The sequence below is a fragment of the Impatiens glandulifera genome, chromosome 1 (genome assembly GCF_907164915.1).
Source record: "Impatiens glandulifera chromosome 1, dImpGla2.1, whole genome shotgun sequence".
Taxonomy (NCBI): Eukaryota; Viridiplantae; Streptophyta; class Magnoliopsida; order Ericales; family Balsaminaceae; genus Impatiens; species Impatiens glandulifera.
This window is the reverse complement of record NC_061862.1, coordinates 2,636,903-2,664,018: the sequence shown is the minus strand read 5'-3', so window position 1 is coordinate 2,664,018 and position 27,116 is coordinate 2,636,903. Positions and strand designations below refer to the sequence as shown.

The 27,116-nt window shown below is 33.4% G+C and overlaps 5 protein-coding genes across 5 annotated transcripts; 3 read left to right on the top strand and 2 right to left on the bottom strand.

Moving 5' to 3' along the window:
* The first annotated feature begins 215 nt into the window (after positions 1-215).
* Positions 216-956, top strand: LOC124914281 (B-box zinc finger protein 22-like). Its single transcript, XM_047454827.1, has 3 exons — positions 216-403; positions 484-741; positions 817-956. Exons 1-3 carry the CDS (start codon positions 221-223, stop codon positions 838-840), a joined length of 465 nt encoding a protein of 154 aa, XP_047310783.1. The 5' UTR covers positions 216-220; the 3' UTR covers positions 841-956.
* Positions 957-2,224: 1,268 nt separating this feature from the next.
* LOC124919605 (pentatricopeptide repeat-containing protein At4g18520, chloroplastic-like) lies at positions 2,225-4,217 on the bottom strand. The gene has a single exon (XM_047459878.1). The coding sequence runs from the start codon at positions 4,141-4,143 to the stop codon at positions 2,293-2,295; it is 1,851 nt and encodes a 616-aa protein (XP_047315834.1). The 5' UTR covers positions 4,144-4,217; the 3' UTR covers positions 2,225-2,292.
* Positions 4,218-10,848: 6,631 nt separating this feature from the next.
* LOC124921104 (protein MAIN-LIKE 2-like) lies at positions 10,849-13,452 on the top strand. The gene is made up of 5 exons (XM_047461720.1): positions 10,849-11,009; positions 11,082-11,726; positions 11,904-12,071; positions 12,157-12,546; positions 12,621-13,452. The coding sequence occupies exons 1-5, from the start codon at positions 10,911-10,913 to the stop codon at positions 13,155-13,157; spliced, it is 1,839 nt and encodes a 612-aa protein (XP_047317676.1). The 5' UTR covers positions 10,849-10,910; the 3' UTR covers positions 13,158-13,452.
* Positions 13,453-14,796: 1,344 nt separating this feature from the next.
* Positions 14,797-15,246, top strand: LOC124921949 (self-incompatibility protein S1-like). Its single transcript, XM_047462659.1, has one exon. It carries the CDS (start codon positions 14,797-14,799, stop codon positions 15,244-15,246), a length of 450 nt encoding a protein of 149 aa, XP_047318615.1.
* A 594-nt stretch (positions 15,247-15,840) lies between these two features.
* On the bottom strand, positions 15,841-25,487 carry LOC124919085 (translation factor GUF1 homolog, chloroplastic). The gene is made up of 22 exons (XM_047459225.1): positions 25,127-25,487; positions 24,544-24,720; positions 24,153-24,239; positions 23,565-23,621; positions 23,374-23,439; positions 21,755-21,817; positions 21,255-21,299; positions 21,024-21,124; positions 20,184-20,280; positions 19,797-19,868; positions 18,983-19,137; positions 18,823-18,880; positions 18,624-18,704; positions 18,443-18,529; positions 18,249-18,320; positions 18,029-18,163; positions 17,848-17,921; positions 17,327-17,414; positions 16,567-16,644; positions 16,370-16,445; positions 16,209-16,249; positions 15,841-16,124 (listed from the first exon to the last, which is right to left on the bottom strand). The coding sequence occupies exons 1-22, from the start codon at positions 25,430-25,432 to the stop codon at positions 16,029-16,031; spliced, it is 2,112 nt and encodes a 703-aa protein (XP_047315181.1). The 5' UTR covers positions 25,433-25,487; the 3' UTR covers positions 15,841-16,028.
* Between the last annotated feature and the right edge of the window lie 1,629 nt (positions 25,488-27,116).

Below are 27,116 nucleotides of genomic sequence, written 5' to 3'. Positions count from 1 at the left end.
ATATTTCAATTTTTTTTATTAAAAAACTCAACTTTTTATAGTTTGAATGAACAATCCGAACAAACAAGGCATAACCGCCCCAAAACCCTTGAATCTGAAGTCTTGACCCTTCGCATAAAGAAAAAGACAATAGGGTAAGGGCTAGAAGAGAGAGAAGAGAATATAAGAGAGGGAGAGAGAAGAGGAGTAAGAAACATTAATGTTTGTTTGAAGAAGAATCATGAAGATACAGTGTTGTTCATGCGAAGCGGCGGAGGCAAAGGTTTTGTGTTGTGAAGAAGAAGCAGCTTTGTGTTTAAGTTGCGACCAGAAGATACACTCCTTAAACAACCTCGCCGGAAAACATGGCCGTGTTTCTCTCTCTTCCTCTATCTCTCCGACACCCAAGTGTGATATTTGTCAAGTATATATATACATTTCTTCTCCCATGCACTTATTTTAGTTATTGTTGAATGTTAATTAATTGAATAACAATATGTACAGGAGACCATTTGCTACTTCTTTTGCCTCGAACATCGGGCTTTACTATGTCGGAAGTGTGATTCTATGACGCATGAAGCAAACCTTCATGTTTCTCGTCATCAGAGGTTCTTGCTTACAGGTGTCAAAGTGGGTCTTGAAGAAACCGAATATCAAAATTCAGATGAAGACGATATGGGACAGCCATCATTTGATGGATTAATGTTCTCTCAGTGGGGGTCGGAGCCATACTTCGGATCTGCCTATGTTAATCAGCAAGATGTATGTATGTTTTGTTCATTATTATTATATATACATAATTGTGGGTGGCTGATTATATATATTAAATATATACAGGCAATTACTATGTTTGAACTTTGAACAGTGAATCGAACCAGATGGTACTTGGTAGGCGAATGACTGAACTAGTTCTGTGACGGAGTTAATAATAAAGGAGTTATATATATATATATATATATATATATATATATATATATATATATATATATATATATATTATTGTTTTGTTGGTTTTGTCTGTCTTTTGTTGTTTTTGTTGTTGGTGTGTTTATGAAGGATAAATTAGTTTGTGAGTTTTAGTTAAACAAACAATAAGCTTGCTTATTGTAAAATATGTTTTGAACTCTAGTTTTAATTAATGAAAAGTTTTATTTTGTTTAAAAAAAAAATTGACCAGGTTAAAACTGTTACTAAGTTTTTTCTTGGTTTAGTATAAATAGTGTTTGTTTTATAATTATTTATATTATATATATAATTATTACTACCCATGTCATTATGTCAACTTAAATATAATTAAATTAGAATCATTTTAGTGTTTTAAGTAATATTTTGACACTTAAAATTATATAATTAAGATTATAAAGTTACTTTGAACTTCAATTTGTATAAATATTGTTTTTTATCATTATTTATATTATATATATAGTATAATTTTTGTTTCATTGTATAAAAAAATATTACATTTTTAATCATGATTTATAAATTTCATATATTTGGTATTCACAAAAAGATCATTTGACTAGAATATGTGATCTAAACAAAATTTGATCTCACAATCCAAAAATTTTATAACCTTTAACACATCTTAAACTAAAAAGTTTTTAACTACAATTTTTATATTAAATAAAAATCAAATTACTTACTTTTAATAATAATTATAACTGTCAAGGTAAATATAACATTACAATTTGTTTAATTTGATTATTTTTCACAAAAGAATTCTTTGATTATATGAAGAAAATTGCATACAAAAGAATTTAACGAGAACAATTATCTTTAACAAGAATTTTAATATACGTGTTTTATACCAGTTTTACATAAATAAATAAAAAGAGACAGAATCCGGTTAAGTATCATATAAGGTGTTGAAAATTTATGTAAATGAAAAATGTTTCAAACTCATCATGTTAGGCAAAGTGTGAGCTTCTTCATGAACTAGGAAAAGCTAATTTCATCTATAAAGTTATGGTTTGAGTAAATTTTACAATCCTGATTTAAATAATTAAGTTCTTAAAGTAGCTAAACTCAGGATTTTAAATTTTATATATTCACAAGATTTTATCAATTTATAAATTATTTCCATGGTATTCAAATAAATGAACCCATATAATTGATTTTTTAATGACTTCCTTTCAAAATCAAATTTTATCATTTAAGTCCACTCTAAAGTGTATTATGTAAAAGTGTATATATCATTCAAGTGTAATTTTTTTTATCTGTTTGAGATTTTTAGTATTTTACTATGTTGGATAAGTACAATATCATCTAAAACAAAGAAGGATATTAGTAACCATATGAAACATTTTACGTTTCCTAAGGAACATTAACATCTTGATCAAGTACTTGACGACTAGCCATAGGATAATAATTTCCACAAGCTGCGAGAACTTCCATATGAACACAATCGTCTATTTTAACACCTTCTTCCTTCATTCGATACAACAACTTAAGAGCTTCCTGACATAAACCATTTCTCGCATAACCAACAATCATAGCCTTCCAAGCCACCAAATTCCTCTCCGGCATACTATCAAACACTTGGACTGCATCCGAAACATACCCGCATTTCGTATACATGAAAATCAAAGCACTAGCCACAAATACATTTGACATCGCTGCAGTCTTCTTAACCGAGCAATGAATCAATCTCCCTTGCTCAACGTTTTCAAGCCTAGCACAAGCTTTCAATGCAGAAGAATAAGTAAAATGATTCGGTTCCATCCCTTCCCCCAACATTTCCTTGAGAAATTCAAGAGCCTCAGATTCATGACCCAAATGAGCGCAGCAACCGGATATCATTGTTGTCCACGACACAACATCTTTAAGAGGCATTTGTTGAAGAACATTAGAAGCTATGGAAGATTTATCGCATTTACAATACATCCACACAAGAGAACTTCCAATATAAATATCAAACTGACCAAATTTCTTCAGTAATTGAGCATGCACTTCTTTACCAAGCATTAGAGCTCTAACTGACCCACATGCCTTGAGTATGCTCACCATTGTCAAATTATTAACAAATAGATTTCGTCGTCTCATTATCCGAAACAAATTTACAGCTTCCTCACCATACCCGTTTCTAGCATACCCTGCTATAATAGCAGTCCATGTGACCGTGTTCCTATTAATCATTCCATCAAAAACTTTCCTACAATTAACAATATCCCCACATTTTGCATACATATCGACAAGCGAAGTTCCTATAAAGACATCATTTTTCACTGTCTTCTTAACTATAGCACCATGTAATTGTTTCCCCAATCCAATGGCCTCTTCATCCCCACAAGCATTGAGAACACTACAAACTGTAAATTCATTCGCAACATACCCTTCAGAAACCATCCTAGTGAAGACAGAAAACGCCTTATTCCCTAGACCCTGTTGTGAATAAGCAGTAATCATCGTTGTCCAACTAATTACATCATAAGCAGGCATTCTATCGAACACACAAGATGCACTCGAAAGATCGCAGCATTGTGCGTAGAAATAAACAATTGCACTATCTACAACTAAATTATTAACTTTAGATTTTATGATACTGGCGTGAATTTGTTTTCCTAGCTCATAATCCAATCTACTTGAACACAAGTTCATTGCACATACAAATGTCTTACAATTGGGTTGGATTCCACTTGCTACGAAATCCCTGAAGACTGATAGAGCTTCGATGTCTAATCCAAAACTTAAGTACGCATTAAGGATAGCTGTCCAGGAGACTACATTCTTTAGAGACATTTCGTCGAATACCTTCCGGGCTTCGATCAATTTGCCAAGTCTTGCATAGGAACTGATCAAGTTATTCCCCACGTAAGTGCTTAAATAATTCTGAGGATGCTTATATACAAATGTATGCAATCGTCTAACATCTTTCTCCGTAAAGCAAGACCGAAGCTTTGATGCAAGGTCCACTTCTTCACGGCTGCTACCGCTCGGATTTACTGAAGATGGTACGCTTAATTTTGAGACATCACGATTATGGGTTTTCAAGGGAAGAAGCTCGATGGAAAGAAGTGGAGCGCTTTCGGGAGGATACGGTTTGCTGCTGCTGTCAATCTTCTTCTTCAAGGATTCAAATTTTGTACTCGAGAGTCGGATGTCAAACGGAGCAGGGGGAGTATAAATAAGAGCGATGGCCGCAGATGAAGAGGGTGTAAATAGCATTGCAGAGGCCAAACGGCAGCCGGAGAAATTGGAGCTGCCTCCCGCCGGGGGAATCCGGAGATATCTGATGAAGAAAGTAAATGGAGTGGATAAAGGTAAACTTGTGTTTAATAAAGTCTATTAAGCCATTAACTTTTATTTTATAATAACTTGTGTTTAAAATTGAAAAAAAAAAATAATAAAGCCATAAAATTAAAACTAAATCCAAAATATATTTATTTATTTATTTTGGAAAAAGTAGACAAAAACATGAATGACATGAAAAGAAAAAAAAGATTAAAAGATAAAAATTAAGAAAAAATAGTACTCGAACTCGTAATTCTCAATAAAAGTGATTAATTCATCGACAGACTCTACTCATTTCCTTGAATTAATTTCAGAAAGTGTTATAATAATAGTATTATGAATGATACGCATCGGACGACTATTATCATTGAAAGTTCGACGATTTTTCCAACCAAATAATCTATCAAAAAATAATTGGGAAAACCCAAATATATAGGCATGTCTTATATGACGCATCAATTCAAACTTACGAGCAACTACCCGAAGAAAAATCTCCTTCTATATCTAATTCGACTAGCGAAACCACTAGACTGATGATCAAACATCTCATTAACTATGGTATTTTTACATATAGCAACGAAAGAAAATTTAGGATACGTCGAAACTAAACTTTTGACACTATACCAAATGTCGTCCTAAAATCTAATTGAAAAATCATCTCCATATAAAATGAATCTAGACTGCTCACGAAATTTATCCATATAGAATAAATTTCACTCCAAATGTTACACCCCATATATTAGTTGTTACTGTGCGTCAGAAGAACGCCTCCAGTAGAGTAGTGACACTCAGCTGAAATACAAGGCATGCGGACAACACGGTGCGTCAGCTGTTTTAATGAGTATTAGTTGACTACTCTTCAGCTGAGTGGAACAACATTTAGACCTTATCAATATGCTGTCATATTATCTCCCTTAGAATAATGAATTATCACATTTGTAAACTAAAATTTTAAAATACTTCCCTTTATTTCTTTTTGAAAACTGTGTACGCCAATTTTTGTTCAAATAACATGAAGACACGTGGACTGTCATGTTATATAAATATGTGATCAACATTTCTAAATGACTCACATTCTCTCTTGCGATTTAAGCTCTAAATCATAACTTTCTTCGTCTTCACTCTAAAACCCTAAGCATCTATAATGGCATCTTTCTCTCAGAACATTCTGCAAGTAGAATTCGAGTTTGTCTACACTCTAGTAATTCTAAGATGGTGGAGATGTTTCAATCCTTAGAGGCAAACGGCCTGAAGAAGTTCCTAGGGGGACCCAACAGCGTACACGAAGAAGAGGTACGCCAGTTTTTCTCGACAGCAAAGGTCGTCGGGGACACCATCCAGTGCATGGTGAAAGGCACTGCACTGTCTCAGAAGAGGCGTTCGTCGAACACTTTGAGCTTCCGACGAAAGGGTTCATCGCCTTCGACCAGATACCGGCAGCCGCGATTAAGGAGATGCATACGACTTTCTTAGAATTCTCTCAACCCATTCCTCTTCATGGAAAGAAGTTGCTGAAACCAGAATATTGTCTTGCAAAATCCCTATTTTTGATATACTGGATTATCAACTTTTATTTTTATTTATAAGGTTATTATAAAAAAACGATTTTTAATCCCTTTAAAACGTTTTTTTACCAAAAATTTCACAAAAAGTATTTTTAGAATCATAATAAAAATTAAGATCATATTTATTTTTTGGGTATTTTTGGAATTTTGGGGGTATTTTATTTATTTGTTTTAAGTCATAAATTAAACATAATTCATGATTAAATCACAATAAAATATTTATAACCTCTTCTTTGTCCTACTTTGGTAAAATAAATATAATATTTTATCCTCAAATTATTTTTGAAATTTTGAACAATTTTCCTAATTAGGGTTTAACTATCACAATAATTAACCCTTATTTAGGTTTTAATTCATTTTTTAAAGTTATTTTGAATATAAAAATTCAAAATATTATTTTAATATTATTTGAAAATTAGGGTAAATCAAATTTTATAAAATGATTCAATTATGCTATTTTGGAGAAATCAAATCGGAAAGAGAATGATCCAACCGGGCATGAGGATAAAGAGTGAGCTTGAAGTCATTCTTGAATTAAAAAATAAAATGACCAAGTATTATATCATTTTTTTTAATTAGATAGTAAATTTCATTGGATAACACTTAACATTTAGGTGACATGTAAAGTGGAGATTGCTCTATTTTTAAACATTTATACATGTTTGAATGAAAATCTTTTTCCAAGTGTTAAATAGGCCTTGGGCTATTAAAGTATGTAGCAATCTCCACTTGACATATCAATAAATCTTAATTGTTATACAATGAGATTTAAGATCTAATTGAAAAATAATACTTAGTCATTTTATTTTTTAATTCAAAAATGACCAAGTCTTCAAGCTCACACAATTGGTTCTTCTCTTTTACTCACACAATTGGATCTTCTCTTTTACTTTTGATTTTGGTCTCACGGTTCTCTTCTCATTTGCCTACAAAATTTTATTAAAAATAAAATAATAAAAGTGAAAACAAAATAATTAAAAGAAAAACAAATGATTTGCTTTTTCAATTTGATTACATTTATTATTTCCTTTAAGTTTGATGTTTTGATAGGTGTTTAGGATTTGTGTTTTACTTGTAAATATGTAATATAAAAAAATAAAAAAACACAAAGTACAAAAAGAAAACATAAACTTTCTACTTTTAAGATTTATTGTTTTTCATAGAAATAATAAATGTAATCAAATAGAAAAAGCAAATCACAATTCAAATAAAAGGATAAATTCAAATAAAAGGATAAAAGATCTTACAAAATGGGCTATTCTTTTGCTTGTGGGAGGAAAATCTACTCGCTTATGGAATTAAAACAGAAATATTTTGCTTAGCTTAGGGTTTCGGTTGTAGAAGAGGTTGGGCAGCTAGGGGGCTTTAGAATAAAAAAAATCTGACTCTTGTAAGTACAATTACAAAAAGGTGTGTATTTATAAGGAATTCATTAGAGAAACCTAAAGGCCCAAAGCCCATTTAACACTCTTACACGTTAGAAAAAGATTTACACATTATTTGGATCCTTGAATTTGACCATAACAGTTATCCAAAATCCCACGGTAAAAATAAAATGATTAAAAGAAAATTATTCCTTTATTAAAAGGAAATAATCATATTTATTTCTTTTTAAAAGAAAATAATCATATTTTAATGTGAGACTAAATTCAAAAATAGATTTATTTTCATATTAATATTTTTTTTTAATTTATCATATGTTTAAAGTGATTTAATTAATTTAAACCATTTTACATAAAAACTTATTTAATCAAAACTCAATTAAATAATTCATTCAAACAAAAATGTCCAAAATCGTTAACAAAAAAAAAAATACGTCTTTTTTTTTAAAAAAAAATAATTATTTTATTATTTAAGGTGATATTAAATGATAAAATACCTTAAATATATTAAGTATGACAAAACTCTTAGTGTTTCATAACTTAGGTCAATTATCACTTTAACTTTATTGAAATCCGAAATTAACTTTTTTTAAAATTCAATTATTTAAAAAATAGTCGTTTATAAACTATAAAAATTGAGAGTTGAAAAATGAGTATCTACATATGAGTAAAAACGTAAAGTAATCTTTTATTCAATATTCCCTCTTGGTGCTTACACCTCTCGTCCAAAAACTCGCCAAGATTCCAACTAACTAATCCAAGGTTTTACTCGAGGTACATTTTATCTTTAGTCAGTTTAAGATTGGAAGATTTCCGCTGCAGTATTGGACAAGGGCGCTTAGACCTTCATCATTGGGGGCCGAAAATCCCCCTCCAGCTCATCCCCAAACATCGTATCAATCGTTTAGCGGCCTTCAAACGGTCTGGATTTCCAACGCGTTGTTCAACTGGTCTAAGCTTATCAATCAGCTTTCTGCACCGATCAATCCAATCCCACAAGAGGACTAAAATTTAGATGGTGCTCAGAAGAATGCTCAAAGGCTGAGAGTGATGATGGGATGGGGGGTTCATCATTAGTAGTGGGGAAGTCGACCATTCTATAACATTCTAAGTTGCAATCCTCTTGACTCCGCATCCAATTAACGAAAGAGGATATTGACCACTTAAGTCAACCTTTCTCAAATGATGTTATTTCTAAAGCGGTAGGATCAAGCCACAATCCTATTGTTGTAAGCATCGGTCTCCGGGTAAGAGAAATTTTGGCTCCATGAGCTGGGGTGTTTTGGGGGGTGTGCCACGACGAAACAAGGGAATGAAAGGCTATTTTTCGTTGGATGCTCTTTATCCTCCCTTTTCTTTCTTACTTTGTGACAATAACTTCCTTTGACTTATGTTACAAGTATAGTTAGAACTCCCTCAATCAAATTAGAAATTTCATAAGAGAAGGGATTATACTTTTGAACTTGAGGGGTACTTTGATTAATTTCATCATAGTAAATAATATTCTTTTCGAGAGAACTTCTACTCTCTCTAAGCCTTCCATACAGGGGCACCAACCCCGTCTATCCAAATAGACGACCATGAACAATTTTTTCAAGCGCTAGAGAGAAAATGCACCCTTAAAGTTGAGCTCGCTTCCTAAACTTTTTACACCAATCAATCCAATCCCACAACAGAAAAGCCTCCCCTTACCAAAAGGTTCAGGTCAAATTGTCCTCACTTTGATTCACAACAATGTGAATCTTCTGCGCGCGAGAGGACAAGCTTGAATTAATGAAAATTAATTTCTTTAAAAAAAAATCGTTCTATTAATATTTCAATGTTTAAGCTTTGTGATTAAATAACTTATTAACTTCTAATAACGGTATGATTAATATGTGTCGAAATCATTTTGAGTAGTTAAATTGTTATTTTTTATTGGGGTCAATGGTGAGTTTCTTACCTTTTTTTTAAACCTCTCAATTTAAGACTATTTATGGTTAAAGTTATACAATACGAGATTTTGACTTAACGGTTTTAAATTTCGTTAACTTTTTATCTACGTAACACTTGTAAATAAATAAATAATAATAATGTCACTAATTTAATTACCAAATTTCATCGATTGACGATTTTGACTACCAATTCTCTGAAATTCGGTTAAGAAGAGTCAAAAGTCTCAATTTTCTGTAGTTAAATTACTTGTATAAATCTATTATTTATTTATAAATATCATTTAGATAATAAGTTAACAACGTTTGAAACCGTTAAGACCCTATTAGAATCAGAGGCAAGGTTTACTTATCCTTCCGGAAGGTGTCTCAAGAAGAGAATAGGCTGATGCCGCAAATCCGGTGTTATAGAATCCGCTGCTCTTGGTCTTGTTGGAATATCTTTGGAGGAAGTTCAATGACTGCGAATTCAACATCACTCCCGGATCTTTATGAAACCGCCGACAGCCTTCTCGTTCAGGGGGCAGCGAGCCCTCATTTTTCGAGTACATGTGGGATCAGAATTATGGTCCGTGGGCGGGTTCTGTGCCAGGTTCTAGGGGGCTACTCTTCTTTTTTGTCGACCGAGCCACTCTCCCTCATTCTACTCGTCCAGCCCTCTTCACGAACTTGTACAATCGATGCCACAAAGATAACCAACTCTATTATAAAATAAATAAGGAAAGGGAGCAAAATCGAGCAATGGATCTTAGAATAATTTGACTTTGAACGGTACGACTCTTTCTATTTCTGCGTTGGCATTTGAATTGTCTCCCCTCCTCTTTCAATCGACACACTCGACGCAGATAGTTGCGGTGGCCCCCGCTTCCACAGCCACAACATGAATTTGGATACAAAATCTCGTTTTTGTATAATTTTAACCGTAAGGAGGTAGCTTCAAATTGTAAGGTTTGAAAAATCTCAATCACACCAAATAATTTTTTTAATGTAAATTAATTTTTTTTTAATTTCTGAATTCAAAATTAAGTTGGTCTTACCATAATTAAAAAACAGATATAATATTGGTGGTGAGAAAAGTTGAAAAATAATAATATTGAGTAAAAAGTGACAATTGGTTTGGTTATTAAAGTGAGTAATATAAAGAATAAATTGGGTTGATTTGAGTATGTATGTATGTATGTGGGTTATAATCCGATTCGCCCAAAGTGTTAACTTTGGTTGTGTTCTTTCTCTGATTGCTGCTGTTGATTGGGAGTAAGGTCAAATTCGGAGGTTTCTTTCTCTCTTTTACATTTATCAGCTGTCTCTGTATCTATAGATTATATTGATGTTATACAAAACTTCAATGCCGCAATATCCAGTTTCTGCCCTAGCGTCTTTACTCCGATTCTTCTTCCAGTTTGCGCACGAGTGTATTTATCGTTAATTTGTTTCGATTAGATAGATTTATGAATTGGGTAAATTGGTATTCAACAAAATACTCAATCTTTCCGTAATTTGTTTGATTTGTGCTATCTGTCAGATGAATTTTTGTATGGAATTTTACAGGTAAACCTGAGGACTTGGATTCCTGTCTGTCTCTTTCTCTCTGAGAGGAGAGTTTGGTCTGGAGCAGTTTAATCCTTCATTTACGAAAACAGGAAGAAGAAGAAGAAAAAGGGCAAAGTATGGGAGTCACAATGTCATAGAAGTGATTAACTCTACAACAGTTTGCAATCCCACTAGCTAATATCATCTCCTAGGTTAGTGATTACAGGTGTTATTCAACTGTATAATCTTTTTCGTGCATTCTTCTTAGAGTTTTACAATGTTTAACTGTAGTAATGGTGGACTACTACTCTACTACCAGTTCAGGCCCTCTTGATGATTCTGTATTATACGATCAGGATAAACATGTTTCATCTGCAGTATGGGATGGGCAGGTGCAGTTTCAATCATAGATATGTTATATACTCTTGATTATCATCTGAAAACTAATGATGGTATGATAACAGGAGCGAGGTGCACTTAGATGTCATGAACACACTTCAAAGCTTAACCAATGGAAGCTCACTGAGAAACAGGTTGAGTTGGTAAAGAAGGCAGGGTTTGGCTATTTGAGGCTAATTCCAGCTATTAGTTTAGATAATCCTCTAATATCGGCATTAGTTGAGAGATGGAGGAGAGAAACAAACACTTTTCATTTCACGGTTGGGGAAATGACTGTGACTCTTGAAGATGTTGCTTTCTTGATTGGACTAGCCATTGATGGTGAACCGGTAATAGGAGTTACTTACACAGCTTGCGAAGCAGTATGTGTTAAATATCTAGGAAAAGCACCGGACTCTGGTTATACAAGTGGTGGTATGGTGAAACTTAGTTGGCTTAAAGAGACATTCTCTCATTGTCCAGAGGATGCAAATTTCGAAGATGTTGAACGATATACACGTGCATACCTTCTTTACCTTGTTGGTAGTACGATATTTTCCACTACTACTGGTAATAAAGTACCCGTTATGTACCTGCCATTGTTTGAGAATTTCGATGAAGCTGGAAAATATGCTTGGGGTGCAGCTGCTTTGTCTTTCTTGTATAGAGCACTTGGAAACGCCTCTCTTAATTCTCAGAGCACCGTTAGTGGCTGCTTAACATTGCTTCAGGTTTTTTCTTTTTTTTAATGTAATCCTGATAACTTGAATTGAACTGTTTTTTATGGGTTTTTACCATGGTTGCGATCTTCACGATTAAATGGATCAATGAAATGAGTTTTATCCATCTTTAAAGAAAAAATGTAGATGAATTCTCTCTTATGTCTTGTTATCATTTTCTTTTTGTAGTGTTGGAGTTACTATCACTTAAATGTTGGAAGGCCGAAGCTTAACCATGACCCGTTGCACCATTGTTTTCCATTCGTACTTAGATGGAAAGGCAAACAAAGTAGTCCAATAGCAAACCGTGATGTAGCCTTCTATCGTAAAGCGTTTGACTGTCTAAGCGCTTCCGATGTAAGTACCATTTCGATTCATTGATCTTTGCATTTATCATTTAGAAAAGGATTAATATTGCTAATAATCTCGTTTTAACGTACAGGTTGAATGGTGTCCTTACAGAAACCTTAATCTCACCATTGTTCCAGAAGAAATTAAGAATATTATGATCATTGGGAGATCAAGGACAATGTTAATATGTTTTGACAAGGCCGAAAGGCATCTCCCTGACCGTTGCTTAAGGCAATTTGATATGCCTCAACCGATACCCAGAGAAGTTACACGATGGGAGAGGAAAACCAGAGGAGTCGACGGGGGAGTAAACTTGTCGGGTAAAATGGAATTGGAACTTAACGAATGGTCGGATCGAAGGCTTCATTTAGTGGAAGGCGTTGATGATGCAGATGAAAGTGAATACATGTCATGGTACATGAGAATCACGAGAAGGGTTGTTGGGCGGCCTGTTCCTATTTCATCGGAATTCCATAAAATGGTAAAAAAATTCGAATAATAAACTTTTACATTTTCTAAAAATTGGTTATAGATTAATTCAATCTGGTGTGGCAGGATTCTGCATTGAGGGAGATTGCTCATTTAGCAGATACAATTAACACTCATGGGATGGATGAAGAGCAAATTCAGTCTATTACAAGAATCAGGTACATAGCTCAAGAGCGTTTGACTGACCAGGTTGGAGCTGCGGCGTCCATATGTTTGGTCAAGTCGGAGAACGAACTTGGGAACAAGAGAATAAGGGGGAAGGAGAGGGTAAGAAGGAAAGGAATTGGAAAACGTAAACGAAAAAATGATAACGATGATCAACAATACAATGCCTTGGCAGAAGAGGACCATTCCCAGTTGTATCTGACAGGAATGGAGGTTGATCATACAGAATCGCTATGTTATGCAGAAAATAGCGAGTATCATTCGGTTGTGGACGAATCCCTTTGTTATGCACCATCCTGTGAAGTTGTTGGATCGCATTTTTGCGATGCAACAGACAATAATGAGTGCGATCCTGTGAAGGTTATTGATTCGACATCTCATGAATCTGACAAGGATGTTGGCCAACAACAGAATGATTATAACAGAGTTCTGACTTGAAAGATGGTTAGATTTTTTTTTGTCATTTGGTATCGCCAAAATTACTTGATTTTTATGAATACAGCAAGTATGAGACTGATTCGGCTCGACTTTAGCGAACTTGGATGTAACATACAAGCAGATGATTCTGATTTGTTCGAGGATTCATACCTGGGTATGTTGAGTTTGTATTGTAACAATACATTCTATTATTCATGGCATTTGCTCTTCTCAATTGATTTAAATAGTTGTTTAGATATGAGCACTAAAACAAACTCTCCATGGTATCTTAATAAATGTTCAGAGATCTTTTATCTGTTTTTGTTGTTAAATCTTTAAATTTGAGTTTGAAAAAGCATATGTATGATGTTGTCTTTGTCTCCCACCTTAAGCTCAACATATGTTTAAAAGTTAAAACCAATGAGAAAATTCAAGCTGTTTGGTCAAATTAACATGATAAGATGAGAAAAAACATGCTCTATGGTTAAATTAACATGCCAAGATTGATTATGTTCTATAACCTTAATGTCAAACAGTACTAGAAAAAGGATGATATATACATGACAGTGTATAAAAATTACAGTCACTACTAGTAAATGTTCTTAAATAGGGATTTAAAAGGACTTATTGGAGGTAAAAAGGAGATATTTGGATAAGTTAATTAAAAGAAATTAATATTTTAAAATGTTAATATTTTTTTAATAACGGAGGTTAATACGACTCATAACCATAATATTTATTTTAACTTAAGATTTAAGTTAAAACGTTTTAAGTGGAAAAAACCCATGACATATTTTAAAATGTTAATAAATAAAATAAAGTTATTTTAGTATATTTAGTTTATTAATGTTGGTATTAATTTTATTTTGTTAGCGAGTGTTCTCTAAATTTTTTTTTAGGACAAAAGTCAACCCTTTAAAAAAAACATTGAAATAATTCATATGAATCAAAATTTAATATTAATGAGTTTGTTTATTTTAGGATTGGATAATTTTTTAAAAACATATTTTGAGATTGTAAAATATTTATATAATAAATTATTTAGATAATTAGTATCATAAACCAAATTTTGGGTCAAACTGATAAAGATTTGTATTCATGAGAAGAGGCCTAAGACATTACAAATCTGATTATTCTTTTCTCAATTTATTTAAACACTTTTCAATAAATTTGTAACTATAGTTGTTGAATATTAGAAAAATCATCAATTTATTTTAAGAAATGGTTTAAAAGTCTGGTTAATCATGTAGTTTCTAAAAGATATACATATTTTCATTTTGTACAAAATGTGATTCTTTCTTTAAATAATGTGGTGATTTATTTCAGAGAATCAGATACATTATTATATTTGATATCCAACTTATTTCATTCACACACAAAACAATAATTTTGTTAATGAATTAAATAATATACATACTCATAAAATCAACAACATTATAAGCACACGTTTAATTATGATAAGTTTTAAATATCTAATTAACTTCAAATCAAAACTATAATATACTCTCATATATTCTTATAATTATCCCAATTTCTTTAGGAAATTAAGGATTCTTCAGATATTATGATTATGAATGTCACCCATTAATTGATTTATATATAGCTAGTTGTGTTTTATACACACAAGTTCACAAAGAGGTTCATAGTCACTAAAGAGAAAATGAGTCAAAATGAAATGAAGCCGAGAGCCACATGGGCAATTGTTCTTGTTGTCGCGATCATGGTCTTGTTTGGTTGCGGCCAAACCAAGGTGGTCTCGGGTATTCTGTTGGAGAAGGTTCACGTTTATCTGACAAATGAATTGGCATCTGGTAATGACTTAACGGTTCATTGCAAATCAAAGGACAACGATTTAGGAGTGCACCAAATTGTGTACAATGGAACTTACGAGTGGACATTTCGCAACAACATTTGGGACACGACACTCTTTTGGTGCGACTTGCAGTGGGGACAGCCGATGGTTACGGGGTCCTGCCATGCGTATGAGGCTGATCGAGATCAGAGGAGGTGCAGGAAGAGGTGTATGTGGAAGATCAAGGAGATGGGGTTGTATTCTTTCAACATGAACACCAATATATGGGAAAATCTTTGCAATTGGAACCGAGCATAATTCATAAATAGCCATTTCTCTTTTTTTTACTTCTACTTTCCTTATAGAAAAATATAAATGGGAAGAAAGAAGTCGATTTCCAAGCACTAGGATTTTATTTTTTTTCTTTCTTTTTCTTAAAGGTGTATAGGCCTCATTCCAAGACAGGTTAGTTTTTGGATTGGTGTAAATTTTAATAAAGGCTTTTCTCTAATGTGTTCTGTCTTTCAGCTTTCTGATATTGTATTGTTCAGAAACATCATGATTTCAAATATATATTTGGCAGATTTAAGTAATTTGATTGGTTGATATCTACATTTTATCTACAAAGCATCTAAAGTCAAGTTTCAAATGATCTATGGAGATGCAAACCTAATATCTTTTTTATGCATTCTTGGAGACTCGTAGCAGCAGTAGAACACAATAACTCATGTTCTCGTGATCATGAGTTTTCACACACGAACTACATAAAAAAATTATAAAAAACTTTGTAGCATTCAGATAAATTCATCAACCTAGGGTTCCACCTGAAGAAGCAGGTTTCGCATAATCTTCTACATCTGTGTGGACCATTAATAGACTTACTAGGATTGACAGTTTAAAAGGAAGAACAAGTGGAGAAGAAAAACATTATATTGCTCATCGAATTCTCACAGTTTTGGGACAACATTAGTCGAAGCAAGAATAGATACACGCCAATTTCATACATCAGATATTTTGAAGGAAAGAATAACGCATTTCTTTTCAAAGAATTGCGAAAGATTTCCGCAATAAAAATAACAATACCAGTTCAGATATAATGCTTACAACACCTCTTTTTCTAGCTTTAATACAGCCATGAAAGCTTCTTGAGGGACATCGACTTTACCAATTGACTTCATTCGCTTCTTTCCTTCAGCCTGAAGAGAATTTTTTATTAGAAAAACATCAAATCGAAACATTTTGAAAGTGCTAAAATAAGAAGTTAAAGAAAGCTTCTTTACTTGTTTCCTCAACAGTTTCTTTTTCCTTGTTATGTCTCCACCTACAGAATAAGTAAAAACGAGATTGAGACTTCGACATAATAGGATAAATGTCATCAACTTTCATTTTGTTTTGCGATGTTTTCTGGTATTTCAGATTAACAAACATTCCTCAATCTTACCATAGCATTTGGCTAGAACGTCTTTCCTTATTGCAGACAAGGCTTCACTAGCTATGACTTTACTTCCTATGCATGCCTGTCAATGATTAAGAACATAATAATAACTGAACAAATCAGAATATGCAGGAAACGAAGATATAACCGACCGAGTGTTTTAGAATTGAAGGAAATAACCAATCTATAGCATGTAAATTTACCTGGATAGGCACTTTGAACATTTGCCTGGGAATAAGCTCTTTTAGCTTCTGAGTCAAAGCCCTCCCTACACCATATGCCTGAATGGCGGCGGTTCATATCAGTTTCAAAACTTTGTCAATTAGAACATTTATCCGATTTGGAGGCTGAAAGAGAAGCAGCTTCTTGTTTGAAAACAACTTGTCATGTACAAAGTTATTTGTCATTCAAAATAAAGATGATGATGCTTTCTCAGTGAAGAACATCTTTGCATTCAAAATAAAGTTAATAGCAGCGAACTAGGAAATTTTTTATTTTTACAAACTCAATGATAACAATAAAAACATATAAATTTACCAGCTTCCAAACATGCTAAACTATACAAAATCAGAAAATTAAGTTTAAAATAATCTCAATATGAGAAGCAAAACAATTATATGAGAAGTGAAAAACTATAACTCTTAATGAGGGAGAGAACTTCAGATCATGGCACTTTGTTCTTCCATTCAATTCTAGCCATTACATTTAAATATCCAGCTACAAGCAAATCATATAAACAAGAATGGACGGTAATGTGAAGTTGCTACTATTGGACTGCATAACTACCCAAATACAACCAGATTGCGTACAACAGTCAAAATAACAGAACGATTTTTTTTTCTAAAATTCTTAACCATTAAGAAATTAATAAGGATATTGATGCAATAGTTTCCATATATTTCTTATATTGTATCTAATTGAAGAAAAAAAACTGAATACAGAACAGATAATTTTATAGATTACCTTATCTTTGTGGACAATTGTTGACAAAGGTTCCACAGGATCTCCATTGATCTGAATATCAAGTTTTATTAAGTTGCTTTCCCTGTACCTGTGTGTATATACAAGGGGTTTAAAACGAATTAATCTCTGAATGTGAATTCTTAGACTAGTAATATCCCTAAATGGATGTTCTCGTCATTAAATGGAATATCTAGTTGGAAAGAAACAATTGTGTCTTCAATGAGGGTTTGTCCGCCCCCATCGAATTTGGGAAAACACGCGGGTATATTTTTTCACGTGTTATTTTCTAGTTTTTGTTTGTTGTTGTATTTATACTATTGGAGCGAGCTTTGCAGATAGTAGTTTTTTTAATGAAGTTCTTCTATATAATTAAATAGTCCCTAATGGATGAAAGTATAAAGGTGGAGCTACAGCTTCAACATATAAATCCAAACAATAACAGGCATTAGGCTACTAATAAAGCAATCTTCTCAGATGAACATCAATTGAGCCTTTAATACAAATAATTTGTTTAGACCTACCCCAGAAACGAGTACTCCATACTGGCGTAACCTTTACTCCGTGACTTCAATTGATCAAAAAAATCTCCTACCATCTGCATATGAAAATCTTGTTTGAACTACCACAGAAGCAAAAATATATATAAAAAAGGAAGAAATATTATATTCTCTCAACAACGAAATGAAGTTTGCATAAGATTACCTCTGCAAGAGGTAACTCGTAAAGAATTGATGCTCTAATCTCAGTTATAAATTTCATCTCTTTGAATTCGCCACGTCGTTCTTGAGCAAGCTCCATAAGTGGACCAATATATTCCTTTGGAGTTAGCAACTCAATCTGTTCACAAACAGCCCAAGGAAATACAACTATTACACTTTTGGAGCTTTCATTAAAGATATTTGACAAAAAAAAAATCACACACTTTCACATAAGGCTCCTCAATAGACTTCCTTTCCGCCTGTTCTGGAAGTGCAGATGGATTTGAGCACTCAACCTAGACCCGCAAAAATGAATCATCAAACCAATAAGAGCAAGAAAGGGACTTGATTTAAGACATAGGAAGAAATAAATCCCAGTAAAGGACATACAAAGAGTTAAGGTTTAAGCAGAAATTACAGTGTCACCGTTTGAACAGTTCACCCGGTATACAACACTAGGAGCTGTAGTAATGAGTGTCAAATTATATTCTCTCTCAAGTCTTTCCTGTAAAACTCAAAACAAACAAACCCACATGAAAAAATAAGGTGTTTTATTGCAGTGAATATATCATCCAGAAAATAAAGAGGAGCATGCAAACCTGAACAATTTCCATATGCAGAAGTCCCAAGAAGCCACATCTAAACCCAAAACCCATGGCACTTGAAGTTTCAGGCTCAAACTGCAAAATGAATAGCCAAAAGTAAATATGTTAGTCATTAATGTCATAACACAATCAAACTGAACTGAGCTTTTAAACACCTTAATTAACTAATCTGAAAAAAAAAAATCATACTTACCTTCAATGCAGCATCATTAAGTTGCAGCTTCTCCAGTGCATCTCGTAACTCAGGAAATCTAAAACAATCAAGAGTAATAATGCAAACGAAACATCAGATCCCAAAATATACAACATAGATGGCAAGAAAACCATATACGTGTTACAATAAAGATCCATACTGGTCTGCATCGATAGGAAATAAACCACAGAAGACCATTGGAGTGGCTTCTTTATATCCGGGTAACGACTTTTCAGCAGGTTTGCTATATAGTGTGACAGTATCCCCTACCCTCGCATCTGCAACAGATCTTATGGAAGCGGAAAGGTACCCAACCTGTAAGGAATACATTATTCTAAAAAACAAGGCATCTGTTTGGAAAATACGAAGTGAATAACAGAGAATTTTTTATCAGATAAAAAACTATTTCTTATAAATAAAAACTTAATTTAGTTGGACAAAGTTTCTTTGTCCTTTTCTTCATGCATATAAGTAGACAAATTTAGTATGAACTTCCAACTGTAGGAATTCTAAGAAACCACAGGATAACAATGACAGTAGAAAAATTATCAAAAATTATAATACGCTCTATGAGAAGTTAATTGTGAAATTCATCATAATAGAAAAAAGTGGAACTTAAATAATGCAATATATAAAGTTGAAAAAGGGAAGAAGCCGTGGGCCAACAATGTGCAAATGAATAGTAGCTACATAGCATATACATACAACCAAAAGCATAAAAAGAAAGATAATAATTACATGAACTAGGAAAAAAACTAAAGATATGGCTTGTACTTTTAAATTGCATTTCGCGATATTTTATGGTAATTAAATTTAAAATAAATAAAGATAGGGCGATGAGTTAAAGGGAAAGTTACAAAACAAGTGCTATCATTTATCAGCCACCATTCAACAATCAACATTGAATCAATAGAATATTACCTAAGGATCCTTTAAAATATTACAGTAAAATCCTCTTTAGGGTAAGACTCTACCTCGCCAGCATATAATTCTTTGAGTTGCATCTGATTAGGAGACAACACTCCAATTTCATCAACATAATATTCCTGCATTCACAGATTATATTGATCAATTTCAGTGAAGGAACGATATCATCCCAAAGGAAGGGTGAGGGAGAAAAACAAAAACAATCTAAAAATGTAAGCATTAAAGAGCACACGAAGAACTAGAACACTGGATCAAGAAAGCTTGAAACCAAGGCAATGGAATTTATAAGGTGACTTCCTTTTTACCATATTGATTGCATATTCGGCAAGACAAAAATTGGTGCCTGGGTTTGACGTTAAATATTTTAAGCATGTCAAAGTTCTAGACTCTTCTCTTGAAGGAAAGACATTTAATGAATGATGATAGCAGTTCACCTTTCGACTAGCCATAAAGACGATCTTGTCGCCCTTCTTTATCCGCCCATCAATGACTCGGAAATACACAATGACACCTCTATATGGGTCATAGTAGCTGGAGAATTAAGATAAATTAGAGCAAAATTGTGATAATGCACATATAAGAAAAGACAATAAAATACATCAATGGTACAACACAAAACCTCACCACATATAACCTGACCCTAACTACTCCAATTGATGTCTTTCCTATCATTGATCCATTTATTGACTTTACTTGCTCCTAAGACCATTAAAAACAGTAGCTTCATTCTACATCGTCACCTTTAAGATAATTCGTCCAGACCTTTAACCAATAAGTCAATTCTCCCATTTCCATCAGATATGGAATGCTCACTCAATCACCCTCACGGAAGAACCTATAGCATGGAACTACATGAATACAGGATATGTAGAAACACTTATATGTTAGGGATTATTTTATGGGTACGTAATTATGTATGTGGCACTAGCACATCTCACATTTATGATGTTCTTTTTGAGGGAGCAGATTCATTCTACATCGTCACCTTTAAGATAATTCGTTTACGGATTATTAGACATTTGAAAGGCTTTTGATTAATGGAAATCATAGAGCAAAGAAAAAGTGAAAACAAGCAGTTTATTTCAAATAATAACAAATGATCTCCATATCTAAACTATGATTTCCGGTCAAAATTATCTCTCATTTTCATAGCAACAATTATCATGCAAAGAGTAGAAATAATTATTTGCAATAAGGAAACTACTATGTAAAGAAGTAGCCAGAAATATGGAATTCATTCTTATATGCTTCAGCTGAAGTACATAAGTGAGTACCTATCAAATATTAGAGCCCTCAAAGGTTTATCTGCAGTTTCCTTAGGCGGAGGGATCTTTTCAACGATTGCATTCAAAATTTCAGCAATACCTATGCCCTCCTACAGGAGAACATACGCCTATAGTTGAACATCATAATTCCACTTCATTGAGAGAAAAAGAAATAGGGTAACGAAACTCAAAGACTTCATCATAATGTTCCAACACTTATGATGAGCATAAGCAACTAACCTTAGCTGAGCAGTGAATTGCATTACTACAATCTAAGCCAACAATCTGCAGAAAGAGGAAGGTAACAATTGAAATGCCTGGTAATTTATGAAGGCTTTGGAAAAAAAATAGAGTTCTACTCTCTAGCTACAAAAGAATGAAAATATTTGTGATGGGACCTAATAATTGGCACCTTGCATTGAAAGGAAAGACAAGTAACAATGCTTCCACTTACAACAATAATCTTTTAAGTGTACAATAGTTAGTGACATTTTGGATGGAAAACTCAAAACAGCTTTATACACAACAGAGATTAAAAATTAAGAGTATCGTATTTACACCAGAACTGTTTTCAACCAATCAATAACACTAGAAAAAATCATGTAAATACAGTCATTCATCCATAGGTATGTGCCAACTGTAGGTTCAGTAAGTAGGGGTAAAAGAGAATTAAAGCATCAATATATTCATAATGCTTGGCCCCTTTAGTTAAGAGTTATGGGTGGACCGTTCTCACTAACCTCTTCAATTTCCTGTGCCACGCGAGTTGGGTCAGCACCTGGTAAATCTATTTTATTTAGGACCTGCAGCAGAAATGTTAAATCAGTTTCCAGCCAGAATCAACTTGGCCATATGCTCAGCCAAAGTATTGTTTCAGAACTCGGAAGTACCCTTTAAAGCCAGTGGTTAACAAACAGTGATATAATACTCCAAAGTCAAATAAACACTTTTACTGGAAAAAGGCATGTTCAACTACTTCCAAAATATCCTAAAGATTACTATTAAACAATTTCATGTCACCTTTAGAACATCTCATTGGCAATTTTAAATGCTTAGATAATTATCAAAATTGAGTCATTCTGGACTTTGCCCCCAACGAACTCAAGAGACCCTTTTCCCTATTGACTACAGTTCATAATATATACTTGACACCATGACAACATTAGCTCAATTCAGTGCCATAATGCAAATTTCTACACAGCTATATCTACCAGCACTATCTGTTTCCTTCAAATATTACTACGATTCTAGCATAAAGATTGGTCCACAGTTGAACTATGCTTTATCCTATTCTTCTGCTGATGCTGTCTCATTACTATGAGTGTGGTATTCAATGGTTCCAGATATGAAGTGAAACAGCATGAGAAACAATTATATGCTAGCCGTAAAGTTACTAATCATTATCAAACAACCTCTTCTGAATTTTACACTTTGGAGATATGATACGAGAGATCATTAGGGTTAGGTTTCCTAACCCTAGAATAAGCTTACGGGTAGACTTAACCAAGGCCAACAGTTAAATTTCAATTCAGCATAATGAATAATTGTTAATAAGGCAGTTAGCCAAAGGGTTGGGCAGTTACATGTTGGCGGGAAAATGGTTGTTACCAAAAGTGCAATGTTATTTGGCTGGGAAATTAGTTATGACAGATGGCGGGCGGGACTTACATTTCCAGAATTCTCTCAAGATTAACTTTTCTCTCTATCTTCTTCTTTAATCGTTCATTCCTTACCTCACTCACCTAATATTCTCTATTGCAAGTTTGCAAATGTGAATCTCCTCTCAACCTCCATTTTATTCTACTCTTTACCATAAATCAAGGTATCTTTCACTTTCTAACTAGGTTACAAGTTAAAATCTCATTCGAACTATATCAAGATACTAGTTATTTCTTTCCAGAAATTTGTGCCTATTCCACATGTCCAAGGAATGTGTAACCTCAACCTCCAAATTGCTTTAAAAGTCAATGAAATCTTCATAAAATATTTAGTACACAAGCTTTATATCAAGAAACCATGCTGTTTTGTTGTTTTCCAAGTTTGGCATATCTTCCTATGAACATTCAGATCCAAACTCTATTTTTGTAAGTAATTTCATCCAAATTCTATTTGTCATCCATGAAGTACATTAGTTGGTAGCTTATTTTTTTAGAAAAATGTCAACTTTTAGAAAAAAGAACATGCACTCATAGTTCAGTGGTAGAGCACATGAACTCATGTCCTCAAGGCCATGAATTTGAGTCTTCAACCGTTATTAAGTCTCCTGGTTATCGATTTAATGATGAAACAGTACAAACATCTAACTGCAGAACAGAGAGAAAGAAGAAAAATTGAGCTTTAAAGTGAGGTAAGCACTTACAGGAATTATCTCTAGGTTACTTTCCAATGCCAAATAAACATTAGCAAGAGTCTGGGCTTCTACTCCCTAAATCATATAATTATCCCAATCAGACGAATTTGTAATCGATGACTACTTCAAAGCATCAACTTCAACCATGCCAACAACCAATTATCTAAGAACCCTCCAGTACATAATCCAATAGATTTTACCTGAGAGGCATCTACCACGAGAAGAGCACCCTCACAAGCAGCAAGAGAACGAGAGACCTAGATCAAATGAAAACTCCCCAAGGTGATTGGAATATATATATATATATAACTTGCAGTAACACTTGTATGCATGTCATTTAATTATGCTCAGTAATGTTTCTGCTTTATATAGTAGTTCTAAGTAAATGAAATAACAAATAAACTAAGTAACTGCTACAAAACAAATTAGCAGTTTTAACACATTAACTGTCGTTATTCTAGAAGCTATAAACAGCAATGCTTCTAGAATACTTTTAGTTATTCTTCATTTTTCTACATTTTATTTTTACATCCATTCACATTGTAACTCGTTCAAATCAATTCCAAAATACAATTTCAGTTTTTATACTTCTTCTCAAATTTTACATCGTCCTAAGTCCTACCTAAGCATGAGAAGAGATTTTAAAATCCAGAATATAAAATTGATCTGTACCAGATTGTTTCAGCACAGAAAGAGAGATGCAAAAGCAAATCACAGACAAAATGGCCTCTGGAGACCAGTAAGTCAGTAAATAATAAATGGCCTATCAACAGCTAAAATATACAAACCTCGTATGAGAAATCCACGTGTCCTGGAGTATCAATAAGATTTAGACAATACGCTTCATTGTTGTACATAAAGCGCATTCGAGCTGCCTGCAATAGAAGACTAAGTAAGGTAAACACATACTAAGAATAGATATTGTGCAATATGCCAATACAAAAAGGAGACCACCAACTTGAAGCATATTGGTCTTTCTAAAATAAGTATTTTTTCATCCTCAATATCACATTATCAATAATATTTCAACGAGTGAAGAACTAGTAAGGACCAGTTTAGCACAAAAGATTGCTCAACCACCTGCAAAGTGCTTACATTTGCTACCAACCTAGTACCAAAACCTCATCTTGAAGAACTTTAGTCCCACAAGAACTTTTAAACTAAACAAGCATATATAACCTGTAGTTTAATGGTGATACCCCTTTCTCTCTCCAGATCCATATTGTCAAGAAACTGTTCCTTCATATCTCGTTGTTGTACTGTGCCAGTCGTTTGCAGCAACTTATCAGCGAGCGTTGATTTTCCATGATCAATGTGTGCAATGATGCAAAAATTTCTTATATTTGATATAGGAACCTGCATAAAGACCAAAACATTACCACTTTATGCAAGTCCAAAACTGTTGAAAATTGATACAATTCACATAAATGAAGAAAACATGTAAATCAAACTCAAAATATGCTTGAGAATCTAGAAATTCTTGAGAATATCCGAAGTGGGACATTTCCATGCCAGGAAAGAGGTGCAGATAGTTAGAATCATTCTCTCTTGAGCAAAACCAAAGCAAGTTATCAGGTAGGCATACCCATCATCCAAGTCAAGACCTTTGTTAAATCAATTGATAATGGATTTCATTTGGAAACAGATTATACGCTCAATTTAATTATGCAATTCCCAATGAATCTTTTTTTGTCCTTCGCGTATCTAACATAGCTCGAGGAAACCTTACTCTGATACTCACTATAGTATCTAAAAGATTTACCTTAAGAAGACGGTCTCGGCCAACAGTGGAAACGAGTTCGACGTCGGAACCTTCTTTGGATTGCATGTCAGCTGTAGTCTGGCAAGAAATTCGAGAAGTCTGTCGACGTTTGGAGGTAACATTCTTCTGTTTGAATATAGATGGTAGACAATATTTACATGAAGGAGGAGGGGTTCTAAGGAGAGAAAGCGAAGAAGAAGAAGAAGAAGAAGTGGTGTAATATCTTGGAGAAGGGGAATTTCTTTGATCCGGCAGCTTTTCGGATAAGAGTGGCTTGAGGTGGTGATGGTGGAAGGCCGTCGCCATTTCTCTCTGAACTTACGGTCTCTGATGAATTTGAGCCTTCTGCTTCTTCAACCACAGTATTCTTAACACACATCCTTACTTCACTTATGATGATGATAAGGAAAAATATATATGTTTCATTTTGACCATATTTTCTTTCAATATACAAATTTAACCTAATATTTTTATATTATCATATGTTTACCTCTCAACTTTTGGTTCAAAATTTTCAATTCACTTTTATTTATAGAGCTCGCAAAAGTCTTTGTTAAATTTCAAACAGGATTATAACCGGATTCCTCGTGGGGATAAAACAGTCGTATTTAAAAAAAATTGTTTTGCCCATCCGGAATTCAATTAAAATCCTATGTTACGGATTCTCTTGTTCCCCTCACAATAAGGGCAAAAAAAAGTTATATTTTAAAAAAATTACTATTTTGCCTCTCCCTGTGAGGAAATAGAGGATCTGAGACGCTTCAAGTCAACTACCTGATAATTGCGCCTCTTGCTCTTTATCCCAACATCTTCACTTTATAGGCGATACTTTATTGCTTAACTTAGTCTGCCGCTTTATTTTTCGTTGGTGCTACGGGTTTCCGAGTTTCCTTCGAATTTATGTCAGTTCTTTCTTATAATAAATTATATATCTAAAATCGATTTCTTAACTTCGGATCAGGATAACTGGGCATGGGGATTGATTTCGTCGAACCTTTTTTCAATTGTCTTGATATGTCTCAGCCCGAATGAAATTTCGGTAAACATAATTTAGATCGGAAGAAAAATGGTGAATCGTCTCGCGTTCCTGTAAAGGGGAAGGCTCTGTGCGCCTTCCTTTCGTTGCATTATGATCGACTTTTTGTTTTGTCTTATAAAGTAAGGACCTTTTGAACATAAGAAAGTAGAAAATGGCTAGTCTCCGAAAATGCCTTAGGAGTTGAGGGAAAATCTTTATATTCCCAACACAGCCGTAAGCAATTTACTTATGATACTTAGTTGACATTCAAAAAAAAGTATCTAATGAATATCTTGGCCAAGTTGAAGACTGGCTTTCAGAGGTCGAAAGAAAGGCAATCATAAAGGAAAGTATGCAGAGAGCAAGCTATTAAAATTTAAAAGGAATGCTCCCCTTTTCTACGGTCGCGCTAGATTGAGTTGAAACAACCTTTACGATAGGAACAAAAGACCCCTTTGAAAAGACTACGCTTTATTCGCTCAAAGAATGGAGGAAGATATTTGGGAGAAGCGAGGATTTTTCGAGAACCATTGGAAAGAGTTGTCTTCCTCTATCGTACCTTTCACGGACGTGATTTCCAAGAAAGACGCCATCCCTGATACCGTTGATCTTAATTGCTTAAATTTAGATCGAGTTGATTAAGGACCTATTGACATTGTCTAACTTGTATCATAATTAAAAATAATTTTTTTTATTTTAAGTTAATTCAAATAAAAATTTATATATAAATAATCAAAATAATTAAATGATCATCTAAATATTAAATAATAATAAAAAGATATTTTTCAATGAAGAAAATTTAACAATATTAAAAGACTTTAAATCAAACTCGTTTTAACTATGTACCGATAAATGAGGAAATAAAAGCCTAACAAACCATTTAAGCGGTGTTAAAAAAAATTTTATTAAATATTTTGAACGACAATCATTGTCTTATGGTATGTTAATTAACATCATTATGTCATGTGATAA

What these genes read in the sequence shown, in the direction of transcription:
- LOC124919605 (XM_047459878.1), bottom strand. Translation starts at nt 4,143, where the DNA reads ATGCTATTTACACCCTCTTCATCTGCGGCCATCGCTCTTATTTATACT.
- LOC124919085 (XM_047459225.1), bottom strand. Translation starts at nt 25,432, where the DNA reads ATGGCGACGGCCTTCCACCATCACCACCTCAAGCCACTCTTATCCGAA. An exon ending in AGGGCTCTAATATTTGATAG is followed by an intron (nt 20,281 to 21,023) that starts GTACTCACTTAT and finishes TTAATTCTCCAG; the next exon opens with CTACTATGACCCATATAGAG. An exon ending in TCTTTATGGCTAGTCGAAAG is followed by an intron (nt 19,869 to 20,183) that starts GTGAACTGCTAT and finishes CTGTGAATGCAG; the next exon opens with GAATATTATGTTGATGAAAT.
- LOC124921949 (XM_047462659.1), top strand. Translation starts at nt 14,797, where the DNA reads ATGAGTCAAAATGAAATGAAGCCGAGAGCCACATGGGCAATTGTTCTT.
- LOC124921104 (XM_047461720.1), top strand. Translation starts at nt 10,911, where the DNA reads ATGGTGGACTACTACTCTACTACCAGTTCAGGCCCTCTTGATGATTCT. An exon ending in ACTGTCTAAGCGCTTCCGAT is followed by an intron (nt 12,072 to 12,156) that starts GTAAGTACCATT and finishes TTTAACGTACAG; the next exon opens with GTTGAATGGTGTCCTTACAG. An exon ending in CATCGGAATTCCATAAAATG is followed by an intron (nt 12,547 to 12,620) that starts GTAAAAAAATTC and finishes CTGGTGTGGCAG; the next exon opens with GATTCTGCATTGAGGGAGAT.
- LOC124914281 (XM_047454827.1), top strand. Translation starts at nt 221, where the DNA reads ATGAAGATACAGTGTTGTTCATGCGAAGCGGCGGAGGCAAAGGTTTTG. An exon ending in CCAAGTGTGATATTTGTCAA is followed by an intron (nt 404 to 483) that starts GTATATATATAC and finishes CAATATGTACAG; the next exon opens with GAGACCATTTGCTACTTCTT. An exon ending in CCTATGTTAATCAGCAAGAT is followed by an intron (nt 742 to 816) that starts GTATGTATGTTT and finishes AAATATATACAG; the next exon opens with GCAATTACTATGTTTGAACT.